This window comes from Oryctolagus cuniculus, chromosome 1, assembly GCF_964237555.1.
Source record: "Oryctolagus cuniculus chromosome 1, mOryCun1.1, whole genome shotgun sequence".
NCBI lineage: Eukaryota > Metazoa > Chordata > Mammalia > Lagomorpha > Leporidae > Oryctolagus > Oryctolagus cuniculus.
This window is the reverse complement of record NC_091432.1, coordinates 138,159,390-138,177,884: the sequence shown is the minus strand read 5'-3', so window position 1 is coordinate 138,177,884 and position 18,495 is coordinate 138,159,390. Positions and strand designations below refer to the sequence as shown.

Below are 18,495 nucleotides of genomic sequence, written 5' to 3'. Positions count from 1 at the left end.
CTCGCCACTCCACCGGGGGGGGGGGGGGTGTTCTGTTTGGCTTCCAGACCCCCGGTGAGACCCTGAGGAAGGGGAGCATTTGTTAGGTCTTGGTGGTGTTGCACGGCTCTGCTTTTCCTTGCTTGCCTCGGGAAGGTGGATCGTGAAGGGCTCATAAACCCGAGGCTGTGACAATTACTCGGTCATTTTTGATTCGTAGAGTCTGGGGCACATCTGAAGGGCATATTGTGGAAGGAAGTGGCTGTGGTCAGGGCTTGGGGACAGCTGTGACCCAGGTTCGCGACTGGGCCTTACTTCCCCTCTGCTGGCCCCTTCCCTCCTGAGCCGAGGGTGGGTGGGTGGGTTGGGGACAGGCTGGAGAGATGGCGAGAGTGTGTTTCCGTGGCCTGTCGGGAGTGACGCTGTTTGAGGACGCACGAGCTAAAAGGCTGACCCTCCTTGTTGTTCCATTATTTTCAGAGCTGAGATTTCTGAAGACTGCTGTAGGAGCGGCTGAAAAGGTGTCGGAGGCACGAGATCCAGGTAAGGGCGTTGTGCCTCCCCGTCTATGCTCCCCGTCGGCAGAGCTGAGGGCTTGTAGGAGCCTCCGCTGGACCCGGCGGATGGCTGGGCATTGGTGCACACACATTTCTGGGAAGGAGATGCAGACCTGGGCGCAGACCTGGGGTCTATGCGGGGCGGTGGGCATCAGATCCCCGTGGATGCTCTCCTCTCCCTTCTCACCCGTCCCCCCTCCCTCCCCGTCTCAGTCTCTGTCCCCCTGCCCCCTCCCCCACCTTTGTCTCCTGTCTGTCACTCTCCAATCCCTGTCTCTTGGCTTCCCTCCGTGCTGGGACTTGGCTGGTGAGCACTTGTGTGCTAATGGAGTGACAGCCCCCACCCCCATGTAGGCACCCAGCACTCTCCTCTTCTCTTCGAGGGGCATAGAGAGGTGGCGGGGGTCGAGAGAGCCGACAGTGTCCCCCCACCTGGGGCACGTGGTGACTCAGCTTTATTTTGGCCCGTTGCAAGTTACGCCTGGAGTTGCCCATTTAATGTGCGTACATGGAAGGGAAGCGCCTCTGCCCTCCATGTTTGCTGCGGCTCACGTGTGGCTCTGCTGTGCCGGCAGCTTTTGTGTCCACGGTGCCTGCCGTGAGGGGAGGGCACGCATCTCGCCAGCTTCTGGGGCAGCTTCGTGGGCAGGCTTGGCCCTGTCCGTGTACTCGCCGGTCATATCCGTGTTTTTTATGTTACCTGGTCTGCTGGGCAGGGTCAGGGGACACTGTTCTTCTTACTGGTTTGTCGAATGACTTTATGAGAAATTCCAAGTGTTGGCACTCATGTCACAAGAATTGTCCTGGTTCACCCAGCCCCGACCAGGTCAGGGGTCTTCTTTGAATTTTGTTTGTTGAACTCTTTGTTTTAAAGACACATTTTGAACCTGTAGTGGGAGCGTGTGAAGTCGTGAGTGTCCCGCATGGGGTCCCTGGGGACTGGCTCCTCCTGCCAGTCTGCTCTTTAGAAAGCAGGAAGCTGAGAAGGGACAAGAAGCCACTTCTCACTTCTGGTGCAGGTGCAAAAGGGTCCAGGAAGTGGCCCAAAACGGCGCCCTCAGCGTTGGGGAGTCCACCCTGAGCACCACGCCCCACACCTCTCAGGGCCCGGGCAGGAATTTGGGGGTGCTGACACGCACATGGCTGGGATGGGATGGAGTCCTTTAATGACTTAGACTTATTTTTCCAAAAGTAATGCAAGTGTAATTCAGTGTTGGGTAAACAAACACGAAAAGTGAGTTTCCTGGCCTTTCCTCCCCACTCCACCCCGGAGATAACCACTGTTGGGTGGGTGGGTGCGTGTCCGTGTGTGGTGTCTGGTGTGTCCACTCTGTGCAGACTGTGGCCGTGCCTCGCCTTTGCATGGAGGCAGGTATGTGTGGTGTTCACAGGCCAGCCATCAGACCTCCACAGCCGAGTCTTCCTTGGTGTGCTGTCAGTCGGCCCCTCGCTGAGGAACGCCCCCCTGGGTTGGAAGGATTGCTCGCCCTGCGTGGTCCTTACCCCTTTGCACACCCAGTTTGTCTGTAAGATTCGTGTCCAAGAGTTGCCAGGGAACAGGGGCGTGTGTGACACTAGGATTGCTGGCCCTGGCTGGTAGCGGTCTTTAAAACTTACGTCTGCCTGTGGATAACCAGTGGGTATTTTAATTTGCATTTTTAAAGTGAGGTTTAGTGCCCTTGCAGTTGTGCTTGAGTGTAGGCAAGTTTTATACGCTGCAGGGAAAACGAAGCAGGCAGATGGCTTCGGTGACAGCAGGATGTATCGCGCCTGGTCATTTTCGTCATCTTGCCACCTCTGCAGGTCAGACATGGAGCGCAGCACCGGTGAAGTGATCGTCAGTGCTTCGAACGCTCTCCCAGTGTCCGCAGCGTCCTCTGGCATTTTGGAGCCATCTCGGTTGGGGGTTGGGTGGTTCTGTCTGGGGCTGAACTCCCCTGGGAGCCAGCAGCCCCAAGTTTGAGTCATTGCCTTAGCCAGCTCGGGCTGGTGACAAAATATCACCAACTGGGCTCTGTGAAGTGACAGACGTTCGCTTCCCACAGTTGTGCGAGCTGAGAGGTCCACGAGCAAGGTGCTGGCGGGGTCGATGTCTGCTGGCGAGAGGGCTTTGCACCTTGCTGGCACCCTGTGGGTGGAGGAGGCAGAGAGGGCACCGCCCACTCTGGGGTCCCACTCCTGAGTGCAGAACCATGTTGCCTAAACATCTCTGTGAGACCCCACCTCAGTCCCCTCGGAGGGCTGGGATCTCAACAAGGGAATTTAAGGGCGGGGTACAGACCCAGCCACGCAGTCCCCTGGGAGGGGCTGGCCAGCCATCACCCAGCACAACCCTGCACTGGCCCCGGAAGCCAGCGTCCCACCTGGAGTCTCTGTCCTGGAGGGTGGCAGCAGGAAAGCAGTAGGCCAGGGGAAGGCGGTCCTTCCACTTATCTGGGCCCAAGGACGCACGCACCTGCTGCTCGCCAGGTGTGCACTCAATGCCCGATGCACCCACGCCAGGCACCCTCCAGAAAGAGGTGATACTTGGTGCTCAGTCTGAGGCACAGTGATTGCATCTGAAACCCTCCCCCCACCCAAGGAGTCCTGCTCCCGCCACCTCTCCCCCTCCCCAGCCTGCACGCTTCATAACACGTACCTTGTGGTGCCTGCTGACTGATTTGTGTGTCCATTGCCCCCACCACCCTCTGCCTCCCTGGGTTCTTGCCTGCACATTCACAGCCCAGAGCGTGCTCAGCGTGCGGGCTGGAGGGCTTGTCTGAGCTGTCTTGCTGTAGCTTGATGCCCCTGTGGGTGGCCCTGGGACCATCCTGGCCAGCCCTTGTGGGGCATCCCCACAGCCAGTCCACAGTGCCAGGGCTGAGGGTCCCTGCAGAGCTGGACTGCTGCTCTCCAGCGAAGCCGAGGGGGGAACAATGAATGCTTTTTACGTTTGCAGTGGCAGGAGCTCCTGAAACCTGTGCCGGATTCCTGACGGTGTAGGGTCATCTTCAGCGCTGTGACTGGGGGCCCAGACCTAGGGAGGGGACGGCAGGTGGCACAGGGCATGGTAATGAGGACCGTAGTGCTCTCTGCTCCCAGCTTGGAGGCAAGGGACAGGGAGTGCGTGGTCTGTGTTCTGACCATCCGGATCCTCACCTGCCATGTGTGTGGGCAGAGCCATTGAGATACAAAAAAAGCCAGCAGGTTTCCCAGGCCTTTGTCTGCAGTGGGGTCAGGGGCTGGGTCAGCCTGCCTGCAGCTCACCTGTGATGGGGACCCTAGGATGCCAGCAGGGACAAGGATGTTCCAAGATCAGACTAGCATCCCACAGCTGGCAAGAGCACTGAGAACCTCTGTGTGCCCGCGGCTGGTGGGATGAGCCCTCTGCGTCCGCCCAATCAGAGATGGCTGGGCCTGGTGAGGAGCAGAGGCCCAGGTGAGTGGGCGGTTCCCAGGCAGCACTGTGGCCCTCACTTCCTGTCTGCCGGGATCTCTCACAGCTGAGATGCAATGCTAGATCAGAATGCATGTGGTACCACAGAGTGACACGTGTACCCGCATACACAGGGACATATGAACGTGAATTTGCAAATACACAGATGCACACACCTGTACAGTGACGCGTGTATTCACACATGTGCAGATGCACACGTACCCTCGTGTACACACATGCCCAGATGCACCCGCATACAGGAGCGCACACATATGCATGGCCAGTTGCTGGGTACCACCTTTTCTCTGCTGCTTGATTTTTTTTTTTCCAGCGCCCCTCCCCACCTGATGACAGATGGGGAACTTCCCCTGGACAGTCCTGACAGGTGTGAGTGAGGGGCTCGGAGCCCCCTCTGCGTTCCATTCTCCTGGCACTTCGGGCATCACAATTGCCTTGAATGATGGCAGTGACTTCCCACAGCCCCGTCTCTAATGGGCTCTGGCGATGCTCCATCTTCCTGAACGTGAAGGAAACAGCTTCTGCTCGCTCCCAGCAGGAGACGTTGGCTTCTCAGAAATACAAAGGGAGCCAGCGCGGAGAGCATTTTATCCAGTTGTTTCCACTTGAATCCAAACGTGGCATCCTGGCGGTGCCTGGGGAGCTGCCGGCCCTAGGAGAAGGCTCGCAGCGTGTCTGGGTAGGTGCCCTGTGTGGTTGGATTGAGGAAGTCTTGAAATTCCGTGGAACAATGCGTGCTTGTTAGAGAGGGTGAAAGCGAATCCCACCCTTCCAGTGCCGTGAGCAGGATGCGCTGCCCCTGCCCGGCCCAGCCGTGTGCAGCCCGCACCTTCCCTGACCTCCGGTTTTAAAGGCCATTCCAGATGTGAGGCGGGGTCTGGTCTCGGCCATCAGGGTCCAGTGAGACACACCTGCTCAGACCTGGATACAGACCCATGCCAGGAAGCTCTTTGTCTGATCATGGTCATTAGGTGGGCTCTGGGTGCCAGGAGGGAGTGACCGGCCAGGAGGAACCATCACTAGTGCCCCTAAAAGGCAGAATCTGGGTTGGTCCCAGGTGAAGGCGATGAAGGAAAAGCCTCTGTCTTCCCTGAGCCAGCTTGCGTGGATGTGGCAATGCCGCTCCTGACCGAGCGGCTGGCGTCCCCGCAGTGGTCGGCCGTGGGAACCTCATGGGCTGCACTCGGGGCTGGCTCTGCCATGGGAGTGCTGCTGCAAGATCATTTTCCGTCAGTTCATCCTGCGGCCTGTGCGTGAAAACAGCTGGGGACGAGGGGTGCAGCGGGCAGGGAGGAGGTGGCCCTGGGGCAGTCACTGTGGGGGAAGGGCTGGCCACTAGCAGCTCCTGGGGGAGAATGTTCTAGAACAGGGAGCAGCAGGTGCCATGGCTGCGAGGCTGCCTGAGGGGTCCACTCTTGGGAAGGGGAGTGGGGGAGGAAAAAGGGGAGGTCACCCCAGGAGCCAGCATTTCACCCTGAATCCTGTGCCGTTCAGTGCCGCCTGCTGCTTGGTGCATGCAGTGTTGGGGCCCCCAGTGGGGCTGCTCTGGGGGCCCAGGCTCTGCACACATGGAGCTGGCCCTTCCCTGGCCTCTGGGGGCCACGCACGGTGGGTCTTGTCCACGAGCTGCTCTGTCCCTAGCTGGAGGAACTGGAGCATTTTCTTTCTGACAAAGCATGGTGCACCCTCCATCCTCGGTCTCTGTGGAGGACCAGTTCTGGGTCCCGACACCCACATCCATGGTTGGTCCAGCCCTTTATATAAAGTGTTGTGGAATTTGCCTAGAGCCTGGGCAGCCCTTCCAGTCATTCCCAGCTGATTTAACATCCCAAATACGAGGGGGCTTCAAACAATCCATAGGAAATGGAATTAAAAGATAAGTTTATTTTGATGTCAAAAAATGTTGGGATCTGTGTGTGCTTTTTTTCATAATGCATGGTTTCCATGAGCTTTTGGAAGACCCCTCATACACATTAATGGCTGTTATATGGATTGTGTGGGGAGCAACCCGGACTGGACTAAGTTACTGGAATTAAGACTTATTCTATGCATCTGCTCTCCCACAATATGGCGCTGGGAGAGAAGAAAACAGCTTCTACACAGCTGCCTCTTGCCAACTTGAGTGCTGACCTCCAGGAGCTGATCCTGCTCCTGATTGGAGGAGAGCAGCGTGCTCGGCGTGTGGGCAGCCGAGTTGGGATTGGCGGAGGAGGACTATAAAGGAGGAGAGAGACAACATGCACCAGGAACATCTAAGGGGAACACCTGTGCAGCCCCCGAGAGAGCCGGCCGGCGGTGTGCCACTCCCCTGCGGAAGTGGGGAAAGTGGCCAGGGGGAACCGCCCTTCCACGGAGGTGGAAGGGACGGCAGCCAACCCGGGAAGAACCAGCAGCAAACCCGGGGAGGGCCGAGCAGACGAGAGAACAGCGCAGGGTCCTGTGTCGTTCCTCCATGAAGAGGGGGAGCGACATAATGGTGCCGTGACTCGGATATGAAGCCTAGGCAGGGTTTAGTGTCGTTCCTCCACGAAGAGGGGGAGCGACATAATGTTGCCGTGACTCGGATATGAAGCCTAGGCAGGGCTTAGTGTCGTTCCTCCACGAAGAGGGGGAGCGACAGATTGTATAGGGAATAATGACCAAAATAAGTTTGTATTTTTAAGATTTTATTTATTTGAAAGGTAGAGTTAACAGAGGGAGAAGGGAAGAGAACAGAGGTTGTCCATCTGGTGGTTCACTCCCCAGATGGCCTTAACGACCAGGACTGGGCCAGGTCAAAGCCAAGAGCCAGGAGCTTCCTCCTGGTCTCCCACGTGGGTGCAGGGACCCAAGCACTTGGGCCATCTTCCGCTGCTTTCCCAAGCCACAGCAGAGAGCTGGATGGGAAGTGGAGCAGCCAGGACTTGAATCATGCACTGCAGTTGGGATGTGGGAGTTCAGGTGGTGAGTTGCCTACTACATCAGACACCTGCCCCATGAGTTGCAGCTGTAGATACTCTGTTACAGTGGAAGATGAGGACATGCTCTGCCCTGCTTCCCCTCCCCACCTACTGCCCTTTCCACCCCTCCCAGCGGAGTCATTTACGGTTTTTGTTCTCGGTGCTGGCTGAGAATGCACTCTGATTGCATTTCCACTCCTGCTTCCCCCATGGTTAATAACGGCTTCACTGAGAGAGAGAGAGTGCACGCTTCATCTTCTGTCTGTGTGTCTGTTACTAATTCATCCTCGGTCGATCCGCCAGAGCCATAAACCTATTCTTTGTGTGGACAAACCTACAGACACTGTCCCAGATCCCCTGTGTGCACCTTGGGGAATCTCTGTTTCTGCTCTCTGGCTCTCCACTGTCTCTGTGCACAGCCTGCTTCCTAAGAAAGAACAGCCGGTGTGTAGCTTCCTTGTTTTGGTGGAGCCAAACCCTTGGTAGCTTTCTGGGACAGGAGAGAGGGAGGTAAGAACTGAGAGCTTGTGGGTGTATGGCGTGCTCCTGGGCCATATACACACACACACACGTGAACACACACATGCACACACATGTGCCTACACACACTTGCATGCACACATGCTGCTGGTTTGGCTCCAGTGGGATTTGAGGGGAGAGAGCACCTGCCTTGGGTGTAAAGGTGCTGCTTTGCTGCACCCGGCCTCCACCGGGCTCTTGAGAGGTTAATTCTGCATGACCGGTTTTCCTGCTGCAAGCCTCCAGGGTCTGCTGACCTTCAGGGCGCTCGTCTTTCTGGGAGATGTGTCTGGGTGGGCTGGCTTCTTTGTTCCTTGGCTGCTGGTGCTCTCGTTCTGGAACTCGTGTCCTTTCTTCTGGGTATTTTCTTTTCATTACTACCCTGGTAATTCCTCTTGTAAAACAAGACTTATTTCTTTGAAAGGCAGAGGGGTTGGGAGAGGGAGAGACAGAGACAGACATAGATCTCCCTCATCTGCTGATTTCAGATATAGCCTAATGGCTCCAGCAGCCAGGGCTAGGCCAGGGTGAAGTTGGGAGCCAGGAGCTCCATCCTGCTCTCTCACCTGGGTGGTGGGGGTCCAAGCTCCGGGGTCATCATCCTGTGCACCCCCAGGTGTATTAGCAGGGAGCTGGATCGGAAGCGGAACAGCTGGGGCTTGAATCTGCACTCCCTAAGGGCCACTGACACTGCAAGAGTGACTTAACCCATCGTGCCATGATACTTGCTCTGATTCTTCCTCCTCCAAAAATTTATTTGAAAACCATAGTGATGGCTGGTGCCGCAGCTCACTAGGCTAATCCTCCACCTGTGGTGCCAGTACTCCGGGTTCTAGTCCTGGTTGGGGGCACCGGTTCTGTCCTGGTTGCTCTTCTTCCAGTCCAGCTCTCTACTGTGGCCCGGGAAGGCAGTGGAGGAGGGCCCAAGTGCTTGGGCCCTGCACCCGCATGGGAGACCAGGAGGAAGCGCCTGCTCCTGGCTTCAGATTGGCATAGTGCGCCGGCCGTGGTGGCCATTTGGGGAGTGAACCAATGGAAGGAAGACCTTTCTCTGTATCTGTCTCTCACTGTCTAACTCTGTCCATAAAAAAAAAAAAAGAAAAAAGAAAAAGCCATAGTGATACAAAGAGAGCTTCTGTTCACTGGTTCACTCCCCAAATGGCTACAACAGCTGAGACTGGGCCAGGCCAAAGCCAGGAGCAAGAAACTCCATCCAGGTCTCCTATGTGGCTAGTGGGGCCCAAGCATTTGGACATCATTGCTGCCTTCCCAGGCACATTAGCAAGGAGTTGGATTGGAAGTGGAGCAGCTGGGACTGGAACATGCACTCTGATAGGGATGCCAGTGACAGAATTGGTGACTTAACCTGCTGTGCCACAACACTGACTCTCAATTCCTTCTTTTTTGAGCTTTCTGGAACTCCTGAAAGTGAGAGGGTGGGCACTGTGGCGTAGCGGGTAAAGCTGCCGCCTGCAGTGCCACCATCCCATATGGGCACCCTAGTCCCAGCTGCTCTACTTCCAATCCAGCTCTCTGCTATTACCTGGGAAAGCAGTAGAAGATGGCCCAAGTCCTTGGGCCCCTGTACCCCTGCTTCGGATTGGCGCAGCTCTGGCCGTTGCAGCCAACTGGGGAGTGAACCAGCGGATGGAGGACCTCTCTGTCTGTCTGCCTCTCCTTCTCTCTCTGTAAATCTGACTTTCAAATAAATAATAAAATAAATCTTTTTTAAAAAAGTGATTTAGGTATGGACTGCAGAGTTTATGCTTCCTGATTTTCCTGCTACCCCTGCCCCACCCTGTCTCTGTCTCTGCGTATATTTTTGTTTTTTGTTTTGTTTTGTTTTGTTTTTGTTTTTGTTTTTGACAGGCAGAGTTAGACAGAGAGACAGACAGAGAGAAAGGTCTTCATTCTGTTGGTTCACCCTCCTAAGACCGGCGCACCGTGCTGATCCGAAGGCAGGAGCCAGATGCTTCTCCTGGTCTCCCATGGGGCGCAGGGCCCAAGCACTTGGGCCATCCTCCACTGCACTCCCTGGCCACAGCAGAGAGCTGGCCTGGAAGAGGGGCAACCAGGACAGAATCTGGCGCCCCGACCGGGACTAGAACCCGTGTGCCGGTGCCGCAGGTGGAGGATTAGCCTAGTGAGCTGCGGGGGATCTATTTGTGACATGGTCCAGTGTTTCAGGGGCCTCCTCAGCTCTGCCTCTCGTCTGTCAGCGGGACACTGTGTTTTAGCAAAATGTAGCTTTTTGTGCTGATGTCCATTTTCCCTAGTGGCATTTCTCCGTAACATCCTCTCCTTCCCAGCGCTGGCTTCAGCTCTGTTTGCTTGGGAAAGTCGGGGAGCAGCAAGGATGTGTGGGAGCTGCTGGGGAACACAGCTGGTGTTACAGATTAAATTGTGTGGGCTTGAGGTTAACTAAGTTACAGTAAAGGTAAAATACTCACAGCTCACTGCTTCCTGGTGATGCTGTGTGCTCTGCTCTGCTCTGAGTTCTTGCAGTTAGTTATTTGTCTCTGTCTGCATAGTGGGAATACAGATAATGTCTTGACTTGCCATGGGGTTACGTCCTGATAAACCTATTACACAGGCCGGCGCCGTGGCTCTCTAGGCTAATCCTCCGCCTTGGGGCGCCGGCACACTGGGTTCTAGTCCTGGTTGGGGCGCCAGATTCTGTCCCGGTTGCCCCTCTTCCAGGCCAGCTCTCTGCTGTGGCTCGGGAGTGCAGTGGAGGATGGCCCAAGTACTTGGGCCCTGCACCCCATGGGAGACCAGGAGAAGCACCTGGCTCCTGCCATCGGATCAGCGCGGTGCACCAGTTGCAGCGCGCCAGCCGTGGCGGCCATTGGAGGGTGAACCAACGGCAAAGGAAGACCTTTCTCTCTGTCTCTCTCTCACTGTCCACTCTGCGTGTCAGAAAAAAAACCAACCTATTACACATTGAAGATACGTAGGTGGACAGTGCATTGCAGTGCTGCGTATGGCAGGGGGTCTGGTGTTCACATGGTGACTGCAGGGCTGACCCAGAGCCACGCTCACCACTGCCCCCTAGCATCATCAGAGAGCACAGCACCAGCCCGTGAAAGATTGCAACTCCGCGTCCCGAGCGTGGATCCCATTGACCACACATTGTTTCTCTGCCATCCTAGAGAAGCTCTCACAAGCTGGGGCTTTGCACCACTCCCTGGCTGTGTCCAGTGGCAGCGCGCTAGGAGCCAACCTCAGCTTCCACCCATAGAAACCAGCGAGTGCTGCAGGCTGGGCACCCCATCTCCTCTGTTGAAGCTGGCCAGCACCCCACGGGGGACTTCCCTCCTGTTTCCTTTCCAACGTTCATGGTGTGTTAACAACATCCCTGCGGGCAGTCCCTCCTCGCTGCACTTGTCTTTCCCCACATTGAGCGCTACTTCACTGGGTTTGAGGACACGGCCGGGAGGTGTTCCTGTCTGTCCAGGGCATGGGTTTATACGGAGAAGCCATTTCCCCCTCCCCTCCCCCCAGTCTCCTGGCCCTGGTTTTAAGGCAGCTGTGGCACATTTCCTGGGTGCCCAGAGTGTGGGCTGCAGTGAGGGACCTGGTTAGGAGTTGGACCCTGTGCTGGCTGTCTCCCTGGACTGGACACGGGGCTTCTCGGTGTCTCACCCGAAGTGAGCCATGCCTGTGGACCTCGTGTCTTTGCTGCTAGGAAGGGAATGGCCCCCTGGCTGTGGGCACTCGCCTCATATCCAGGCCATGGCGCCCTCACACCTGCTCCTTGTGTGACCGGTGACGGTCTCCTTGGGTCCTTGTCGTCTTTTTTTTTTTTTCTTTTTTTGACAGGCAGAGTGGACAGTGACAGAGACAGAGAGAAAGGTCTTCCTTTTGCCGTTGGTTCACCCTCCAATGGCTGCTGCAACCAGCGCACTGCGCCGATCCGAAGCCAGTAGCCAGGTGCTTCTCCTGGTCTCCCATGGGGTGCAGGGCCCAAGCATTTGGGCCATCCTCCACTGCACTCCCGGGCCACAGCAGAGAGCTGGCCTGGAAGAGGGGCAACCTGGACAGAATCCAGCGCCCCAACTGGGACTAGAACCCCGGTGTGCCGGCACCGTAGGCGGAGGATTAGCCTAGTGAGCCGCGGCACCGGCCCCTTGTTGTCTTTAATAGAGTTTATTTTTTAGAGCAATTTTAAGATCTCAGCAGAACCGAAGAAGGTGCAGAGTTCCTGTATTCCCTGGACCGACACGTGCACAGCCTCCCCGTTACTGGCCTCCCCCACAGGGTGGTGCACTGGGTGAGCCTGCATTGGCACCTCGGCGTCAGAGTCCATAGCATATGCCAGGCCTGCTCTCGGTGTTGGACAATATGTAGTGACATGCGTGTGCTCCTACAGGCTCATGCACATTGGTCTCGTTCCCTTCAGACTCCTCTGCTGGGCTCCTGCGCTCCCCTCCGCCCATGATCCGTCTCTTCAGTGTCTCTGAAGTTTTGTGTTTGCACTTCCTGGAGTCAGACTCGCCGGAGCATCGGGCCCCTCCAGATTGGTGGATTTCCACTACGCAGCGTGCATCGAAGCTCCCTCCGTGTCTGCTCATGGCCCCATAGCTCCTTTTATTCCTTTTTATTTACTTATTAAAAACATCTTGAGGGGCCGGCGCTGTGGTGTAGCGGGTAAAGCTGCTGCCTGCTGTGCCTGCATCCCATATGGGTGCCGATTTGAGTCCCGGTTGCTCCACTTCTGCCTTTCAAATAAATAAATCTTAAAAAAAAAAAAAAAACATTTTGACTTACTTGAAAGGCAGAGTGACAGGGAGAGACAGACAGAGGTCTTCCATCCACTGGTTCACTCTCCAATGGCTGCAAAGGTTGGGGCTGAGCCAGGTAGAAGCCAGAAGCTTAGAACTCCATCCAGGTCTCCCATGTGGGTTCAGGGGTCCAAGCACATGGGCCACCTTCTGCTGCTTTCCCAGGTGCATAGCAGGGAGCTGGATTGGAAGTGGAGCAGGTGTTTGGAAGAGCTGTTGGGACGCCCGTATCTTAAACCGAGTGCCGGGTTCGACTCCTGGCTCCGGCTCCCCAGCTCTCTGCTCACCTGGGTGGCAGTGGTTGACGGCCCCGGTAGCTGCATCCCTGCCACCCACGTGGGAGGCCTGGGCTGAGTTCCCAGCTTCTGGCTTCAGCCTGGCCCAGCCCTGGCCACCGTGGGCACTTGCGGAGTGAACCAGCAGACAAGATCTGTGTCTTTCTTTGTCTCTCTTTCAGTAAATAAAGTTGTTTTTTTAAAGGTAAGTTTATTTTGGTACTAAAACATTTGAAATACATGCATAGATTTTTCATAGTAGTCATTTTCCATGACCTTTTGGAAGATCCCTCCCACTGAGAAACACCATCTCGGGTCAAGTCGTGAGACAGTGAGGTGGAATTTATACGGCCGACACATGGAGCACGCACGTTTGTACCTGTTCTGTGTGGCGGTGACAGCAGATTTGCAGCTGTGACAGCCTCACAGAGGGACCGAGCTCCAGGGCTTCAGGTGTGGGCAGGACAGAAGGATGGAGGGCGGGTGATGGTGAGGGGTGGTACAGAGTTGGCTGAGACTGAAAGTGTGGGTTTACTCTGAGCCATGAGACTGCGTGGAGACGCTGCACGGGAGGAAGTGACTCGATTCACGTTAACAACACTCCTTTTGCTGTTCGGGGGGAGGTTGGGTCAGTGTGCTGTTGTGTGTTGGTAGCAAAACTCTCTGGAGTAAAAGGGGGAAAGCAGAAGGCTGGTGAAAAGTTTTCCCTTCTGTTGTCAGGGCGCTGGGCCCTGGGGGGGTTTCCAGTTGGCTGTGCTAAGAATGAGTTTTGTTTTTTATTTACTTGAAAGAGTTACACAGAGAAGGAGAGGCAGAGAGAGAGAGAGAGGTCTTCCATCCGCTGGTTCACTCCCCAATTGGCCACAATGGCCAGAGCTGCACCAATCTGAAGCCACTGCTTTCCCAGGCCACAGCAGAGAGCTGGATCGGAAGTGGAGCAGCCAGGACTCGAACCAGAGCCCATATGGGATGCCGGCGCCGCAGGCGGTGGCCCCAAGAATGAGATTCTTATCTTTGTGTTCACAGATGGCTGCCAAACTCCAGCCATCACGTTAGAGATCCAGGCAGCATGGGCAGGAACAGCTGAGGACAGCAGTGGCACGTGTGCTGAGTCAGCCTGCTTTTTCCTGGCATTCCTGTCTAATATTTTCTGCTTACTGCTCTTTGGCCACAGAGCCGGGAGCTGTAGTAAGCTGGGCGTACAGCCAACCCAAGGAAGCCCGGGATTCTGTTCCTGGGATTGAGGGGGCCTGGCTACTGGCATAGGAAGCCAGTGTGTCTGTCCCAGCTGGCAAGAAGGGAGGCCAGGACGGGAGGTGCACGCTGCCGAGGCTGGAGCAGCAGTGGGAGAGACGGCCGGGGAGAGCACTCCGGACCTTCGCTGGCAGGGTGGTGGCGCTCTGTGGATCCAGTGTGGGGAGGTGGGGCAGGGGCTGCGCAGGGGCGGCCCCTGACTGCTGCTGGGTCCTATAGGTGAGGACCTGGAAGCAGGAATGGCTGGAGATAGAGGCAGGCATTCGCTTAGGCTGTGTCTGTCTGCCAAGCAGGCAGATGGCACACGGGGCATCAGAACCTGCAGCCCCTGTGCTCTGTAACGTGAACATGGACGGTGCCCAGGCCCGGCTCAGTGCATTTCCCAGAGGGCACTGGGGGTGCAGCCCCTGGGATTGAGACCTGAGCCCCTCAGCACCCCCACCCCTGTTTTGCCCCACCTAAGATTCTCCACACTGCAGACCACTTGTGCGAGGTTATGAATGTCCCAGCTAGAGCCACGTTGCACGTCGGGCCCCTTGGCGATGCCATTTGGGAGGTGTGTCTGGCTCCTGTGCGTCACGTGACGTGGTTTGCACGTTGGTTCACGGGCTGGGGGACATGGTGGCAGTCTCCAGTTTAAGGCTGTTGCGTAAAGTGAGCATTTTCCTGTGTCTTTTTTTTTTTTTTTTTTTTTTAATGTTGAAAGAGAACTCCATCTGCTAGCTTACTCCCCAAGTGCTTGCAACAACCGGGGCCGGGCCACACCAAAGCCAGGAGCCCAGAACTCCATCCAGGTCCCCCACATGGGTGGCAGGGACCCAGGCACTTGAGCCGTCGTCTGCTGCCCTCCAGAATTGGGACTGGGACTTGAGCCGTGCACTCCACTGTGGGATGCGGGCTTCCCACGCAGGGTCTTGCCTCTAAGTTGAAGCATGGCCAGGATCTCTTATGCACCCGGGCTGCTACTGCTCCATCTGATGGAGAGGCAGGCAGAGGCTGAGAGAGAGAGAGAGAGAGAGATCTTCATCTGCTTCATCTGTTAACTCCCCAATTGGCCACAGCAGCCGGAGCTATGCCGATCTGAAGCCAGGAGCTTCTTCTGGGTCTCCCACACAAGTGCAGGGGCCCAAGCACTTGGGCCATCTTCCACTGCTTTCCCAGGCTATCAGCAGGGAGTTGGGACTAGAAGAGGAGTAGCTGGGACTCGAACCGGCACCCATATGGAATGCCACACTGCAGGTGGCAGCTTTACCCACTATGCCACAGCGCCGCCCCCTGGGGCTGCTTTTGCGCTACAATGGCAGGGAAGTTGGGACAGAAGCCACCACCAGGATGAAAATAATGACCAAGTAGCTCTTTATAGAACAGGTGTGCCAGCGGCCACCAGCCGGGGTACTCTGGTCCCTGGAGAAAACGGGAGGGATTAGGTACATTCCTGACTTCAGGGGCTAATTCTTACATTGGGATAGGGAACGAGCAGCTGTTGTGGGCGCCGCGGGCTGGTCTCCTGTCCTCTGACCTGGGGGTGGGGTGTGGACAGGAGCTTGGGGGACTGGGAGAGGGCAGGCAGGTCACACAAGGTCATGCACCCGCATCAGGCCCAGTGTCGCCGTGGTGGGCGGGGATCTCGCTGGGAGCCGCTGCCCTGTGAAGCGGCTGACAGGGTGCCGTGCCCTGCTTGGCCACACTAGGACGGAGGGGCAGGGGGTGTGCTCGGAGAGTGGAGGGCAGTGCTGCTGCCTGCTGGACCGTGTGAAGGTGGGACAGGATGGGAGCCAGCAGGGAGCAGGAGCAGGGGCCGGGAGACCTGCCTGCGGCGCGAGACTTGTAACTAAACGCTGGGTACATCAGCGTGCATGCCGGCTTCTGCGTGTGCGTGCTGCTGTAGGTGAGGCCGGAAGAGCGGGCAGGTCCTGCTCCCCCTCCCTGTGTGTTTGTGTTTGCATGTGTGTACATGTGTGCACACTTGTGTGTATGCATGTGCTTCCTGTGCACATTTGAGGGTGCTTCAGAAACTTTGGAATTTGTAAGTTCAGTTTGGTACCAAAAACCTTTGAAATAACCCTCTCTAAGGAATCTCCAAAAAGTTCATAGAAATTAGTATTATGAAAAACCATGGATTTTTTAAAAACGTTTTTGTAGCTAAATGAATTTGTGATTCCGTTTCCCGTCGATGTTTCGAAGCGCCCCCAAATGCGCACGCCCGTGTTCACAGACCCGGTCTCTGTGCTGGTGAGCGGAGCTCCGGCTGGCCGCCTCGCGAAGCGTTACAGGCGTTCTCAAGGGGAACTGAAAGCCGGGCTCCATTCTTTTGTTTTCGTCTTCTCGGCAGCAGCCGTGCGGGAAGGAAGCCGGGCAGCCGGCCCAGGCCTGGCGGCACCCGCCACCCACCGCATGTCTGTCCTGTGTTCCGTGCCGGCTGGGCATTGGGATGGCAAACGCTGACTCAGGGTGACCCTGGTGGGGCCCCCCCAAGAACTTCCTGTGTGCCCCTCCCCCATGGACTCCGAGGCGGAGGAAGTGCCAAGTAGAGCTAAGGGTGCCATTGGGCAAGGAAGAGCCGCGTGTTGCCCCATGTCTGGTCCTCGCGCCACCCCTTCCTTCTCCCTTTCTTCCAGTGTTTCCCCTGCGGCCCTAGAGAAGCACCAGTGTCCTTGACCCTGCGGTGGTGAGAGCAGCCCCTTCCTCACCTGGCCGGTGGGAGATGCGGATCCCCGGGGACGGCGCAGCTCGCCAGCTCCGTGCTGTGCTGCCAGGGCGCTAAGTGACACCCGGGTACAACCTGCCCACAGCGGCCTCTGCCCCATGAGGATGCGGGCCCCCGTTGGGGGGCTGCTCTCGGCCCTGGCGGTGGTGTTTGGAACGGCGGTGGCATTTGCACCTGTACCCCGGATCACCTGGGAGCACGAAGGTGAGAGTTAAAGCCTGCGCGTGGGAACGGGGTGGGGGTGGGGTCCCTCCTGTGGGGTACACAGGGACAGACAGCCAGGAATGCTGGTACTTTTGGGGGTCCCCTGCTCCTGGAGCTTGGCGCGAGCAGGCGGCCTCAGCAGGGAACACCCCACCAGGCTGCCCAGCCCCTGCCCTGGTGTCTGAGTCACCTCCTTGTACCTGATCACGCACAAGCCACCCCCTGTGCCTGGCCCCTGACCCGTGAGCAGAATCCAGCTGCTGGAGGACTGCTGGGTCCAAGGGGATGCCAGTAAATCTGTGCATGATAAAATTAAAAGGATACTTTATTTGTAAAGAGTTCAACAAATTAAAAAAGAAAGACCACCTGCTTCTCCTTTGTGGGTTCCTGGTGGGGATCCCTGGGTGGAGGGAAAGTCTGATATTGGTGCATGTCACAGGTCTTAGAATAAAACACTTCTGTCCGCTCCAGTCATAAAATCCTGCATTGTCATATCCTGTCTGCAGGAGTTGGGGGCAGGTGGCTGGGAGGTTACTGAGCGTGGGGTTCTGGGCTCCAGAGACAGGAAGGGAAGTGGGCACACAGGAGGAGCTTGCTCACTCTGGCTCCCAGGGCTCAGACGGGGGAGGGGGGTGGGTCTGCACACGTGGCTGGTGGCTGCTCTGCAGTCTGACCCAGGGCACCTGGCTCTGACCCCATGTAGGGATGCCTGCGTGCAGCAGTACAGGCCCTGGAGGTCCCACGCAGGCACAGGTGCTCAGGACGTGGCCCAGCCTAAAAGTGCTTCCTCGGCTCCTCCCTACCCTCCTCTCCTTCCTCTGGCTCTGCCCCTCCTCCCGCAGAGGTGCAGCTGGTGCAGTTCCACAAGCCCGGCATCTATAACTACTCGGCCTTGCTGCTGAGTGAGGACCAGGACACCCTGTACGTGGGCGCCCGGGAAGCCGTCTTCGCCCTGAACGCGCTGGACATCTCTGAGAAGCAGCACGAGGTGTGTCCCGGCCTCCCCCTGTGTCCACACGGCCTGCACGGCAGGTGACCACGCCTGGCTGGCCACGCCCCCTTCCCACACCTGCTGGGAATCTCTGCAAGGAGACAAATGCTTTATTGCTCATGTTTGCATCAGTTGTGGAATGTCTCATGGGGAGGTGGTGGAGCCTTTGGGGGTGGGGATGTGAGGCAGGAACCTCCATTCCCCCCCTTTACCGCTGCTCCCATCCTGTGGGCCTTGGCGGTGTGTGGGGGGGACCCTCAGCCCCTGACAGTTCCCGCCTTGTATCCCCTGGTGTAAAGGCCAGGCGACGGGAACCTGGATGTGACCGAGAGCCGCGCCAACCTGGGAGAGCAGGGTCGGCTCCCAGGAACCCTTGGCCTCTGTGTCAGGCTCCGAAACCAGTGCCTCCTTTTCCCGGGAGGGGCGCACTGATGTGGACTCTCCTCCCTCCCTGCAGGCTTACTGGAAGGTTTCGGAAGACAAGAAAGCAAAATGTGCAGAAAAGGGGAAATCGAAGCAGGTAATTGCTTTTGCAAACTACAGGAAACCACCCAGCTCGTATTCCTTAGCTGGTTTTCACTCCTGCAAGCCGTGACCTTGGAGACGTGGGCCAGGTGCATGGCTCGCGTGGCCTGGGTACATGACCATGACACATCTTGCAGCCTGTGCTTTCTGAGTATCAGAAGTGGGGTGCTCACAGCAGCTGCCAGACATCTGGAGTCACCTGAGAAGAATCGGAGAGCTTACAGGACTTGTGTTTATTAAATGGCTGCAGACTTTGGCTACGGAAAACAGTTGCTGATGCCCCCTGGTGCATGGTGTAAAATTCAGGCTTGGTTGTGTCCCTCCCTCC

At 56.9% G+C, this 18,495-nt stretch overlaps 1 protein-coding gene across 6 annotated transcripts in view; it reads left to right on the top strand.

The window, feature by feature from the left end:
- The window catches only part of SEMA4D (semaphorin 4D), a 127,633-nt gene that overhangs the window by 77,980 nt on the left and 31,158 nt on the right, over positions 1-18,495 (top strand). For 4 of the 6 annotated variants that reach the window (XM_051847448.2, XM_070049340.1, XM_051847399.2 and 1 more), the window contains 4 exons: positions 460-522; positions 16,359-16,651; positions 17,494-17,639; positions 18,100-18,162. In XM_051847448.2, the coding sequence (XP_051703408.2) occupies positions 16,546-16,651; positions 17,494-17,639; positions 18,100-18,162 (315 nt within the window). In that variant the 5' untranslated portion in view covers positions 460-522; positions 16,359-16,545. Of the gene's footprint in view, positions 1-459; positions 523-890; positions 1,037-16,358; positions 16,652-17,493; positions 17,640-18,099; positions 18,163-18,495 lie in introns of all 6 variants that reach the window. The other 2 variants (XM_070049343.1, XM_051847429.2) reach the window with 1 other exon arrangement.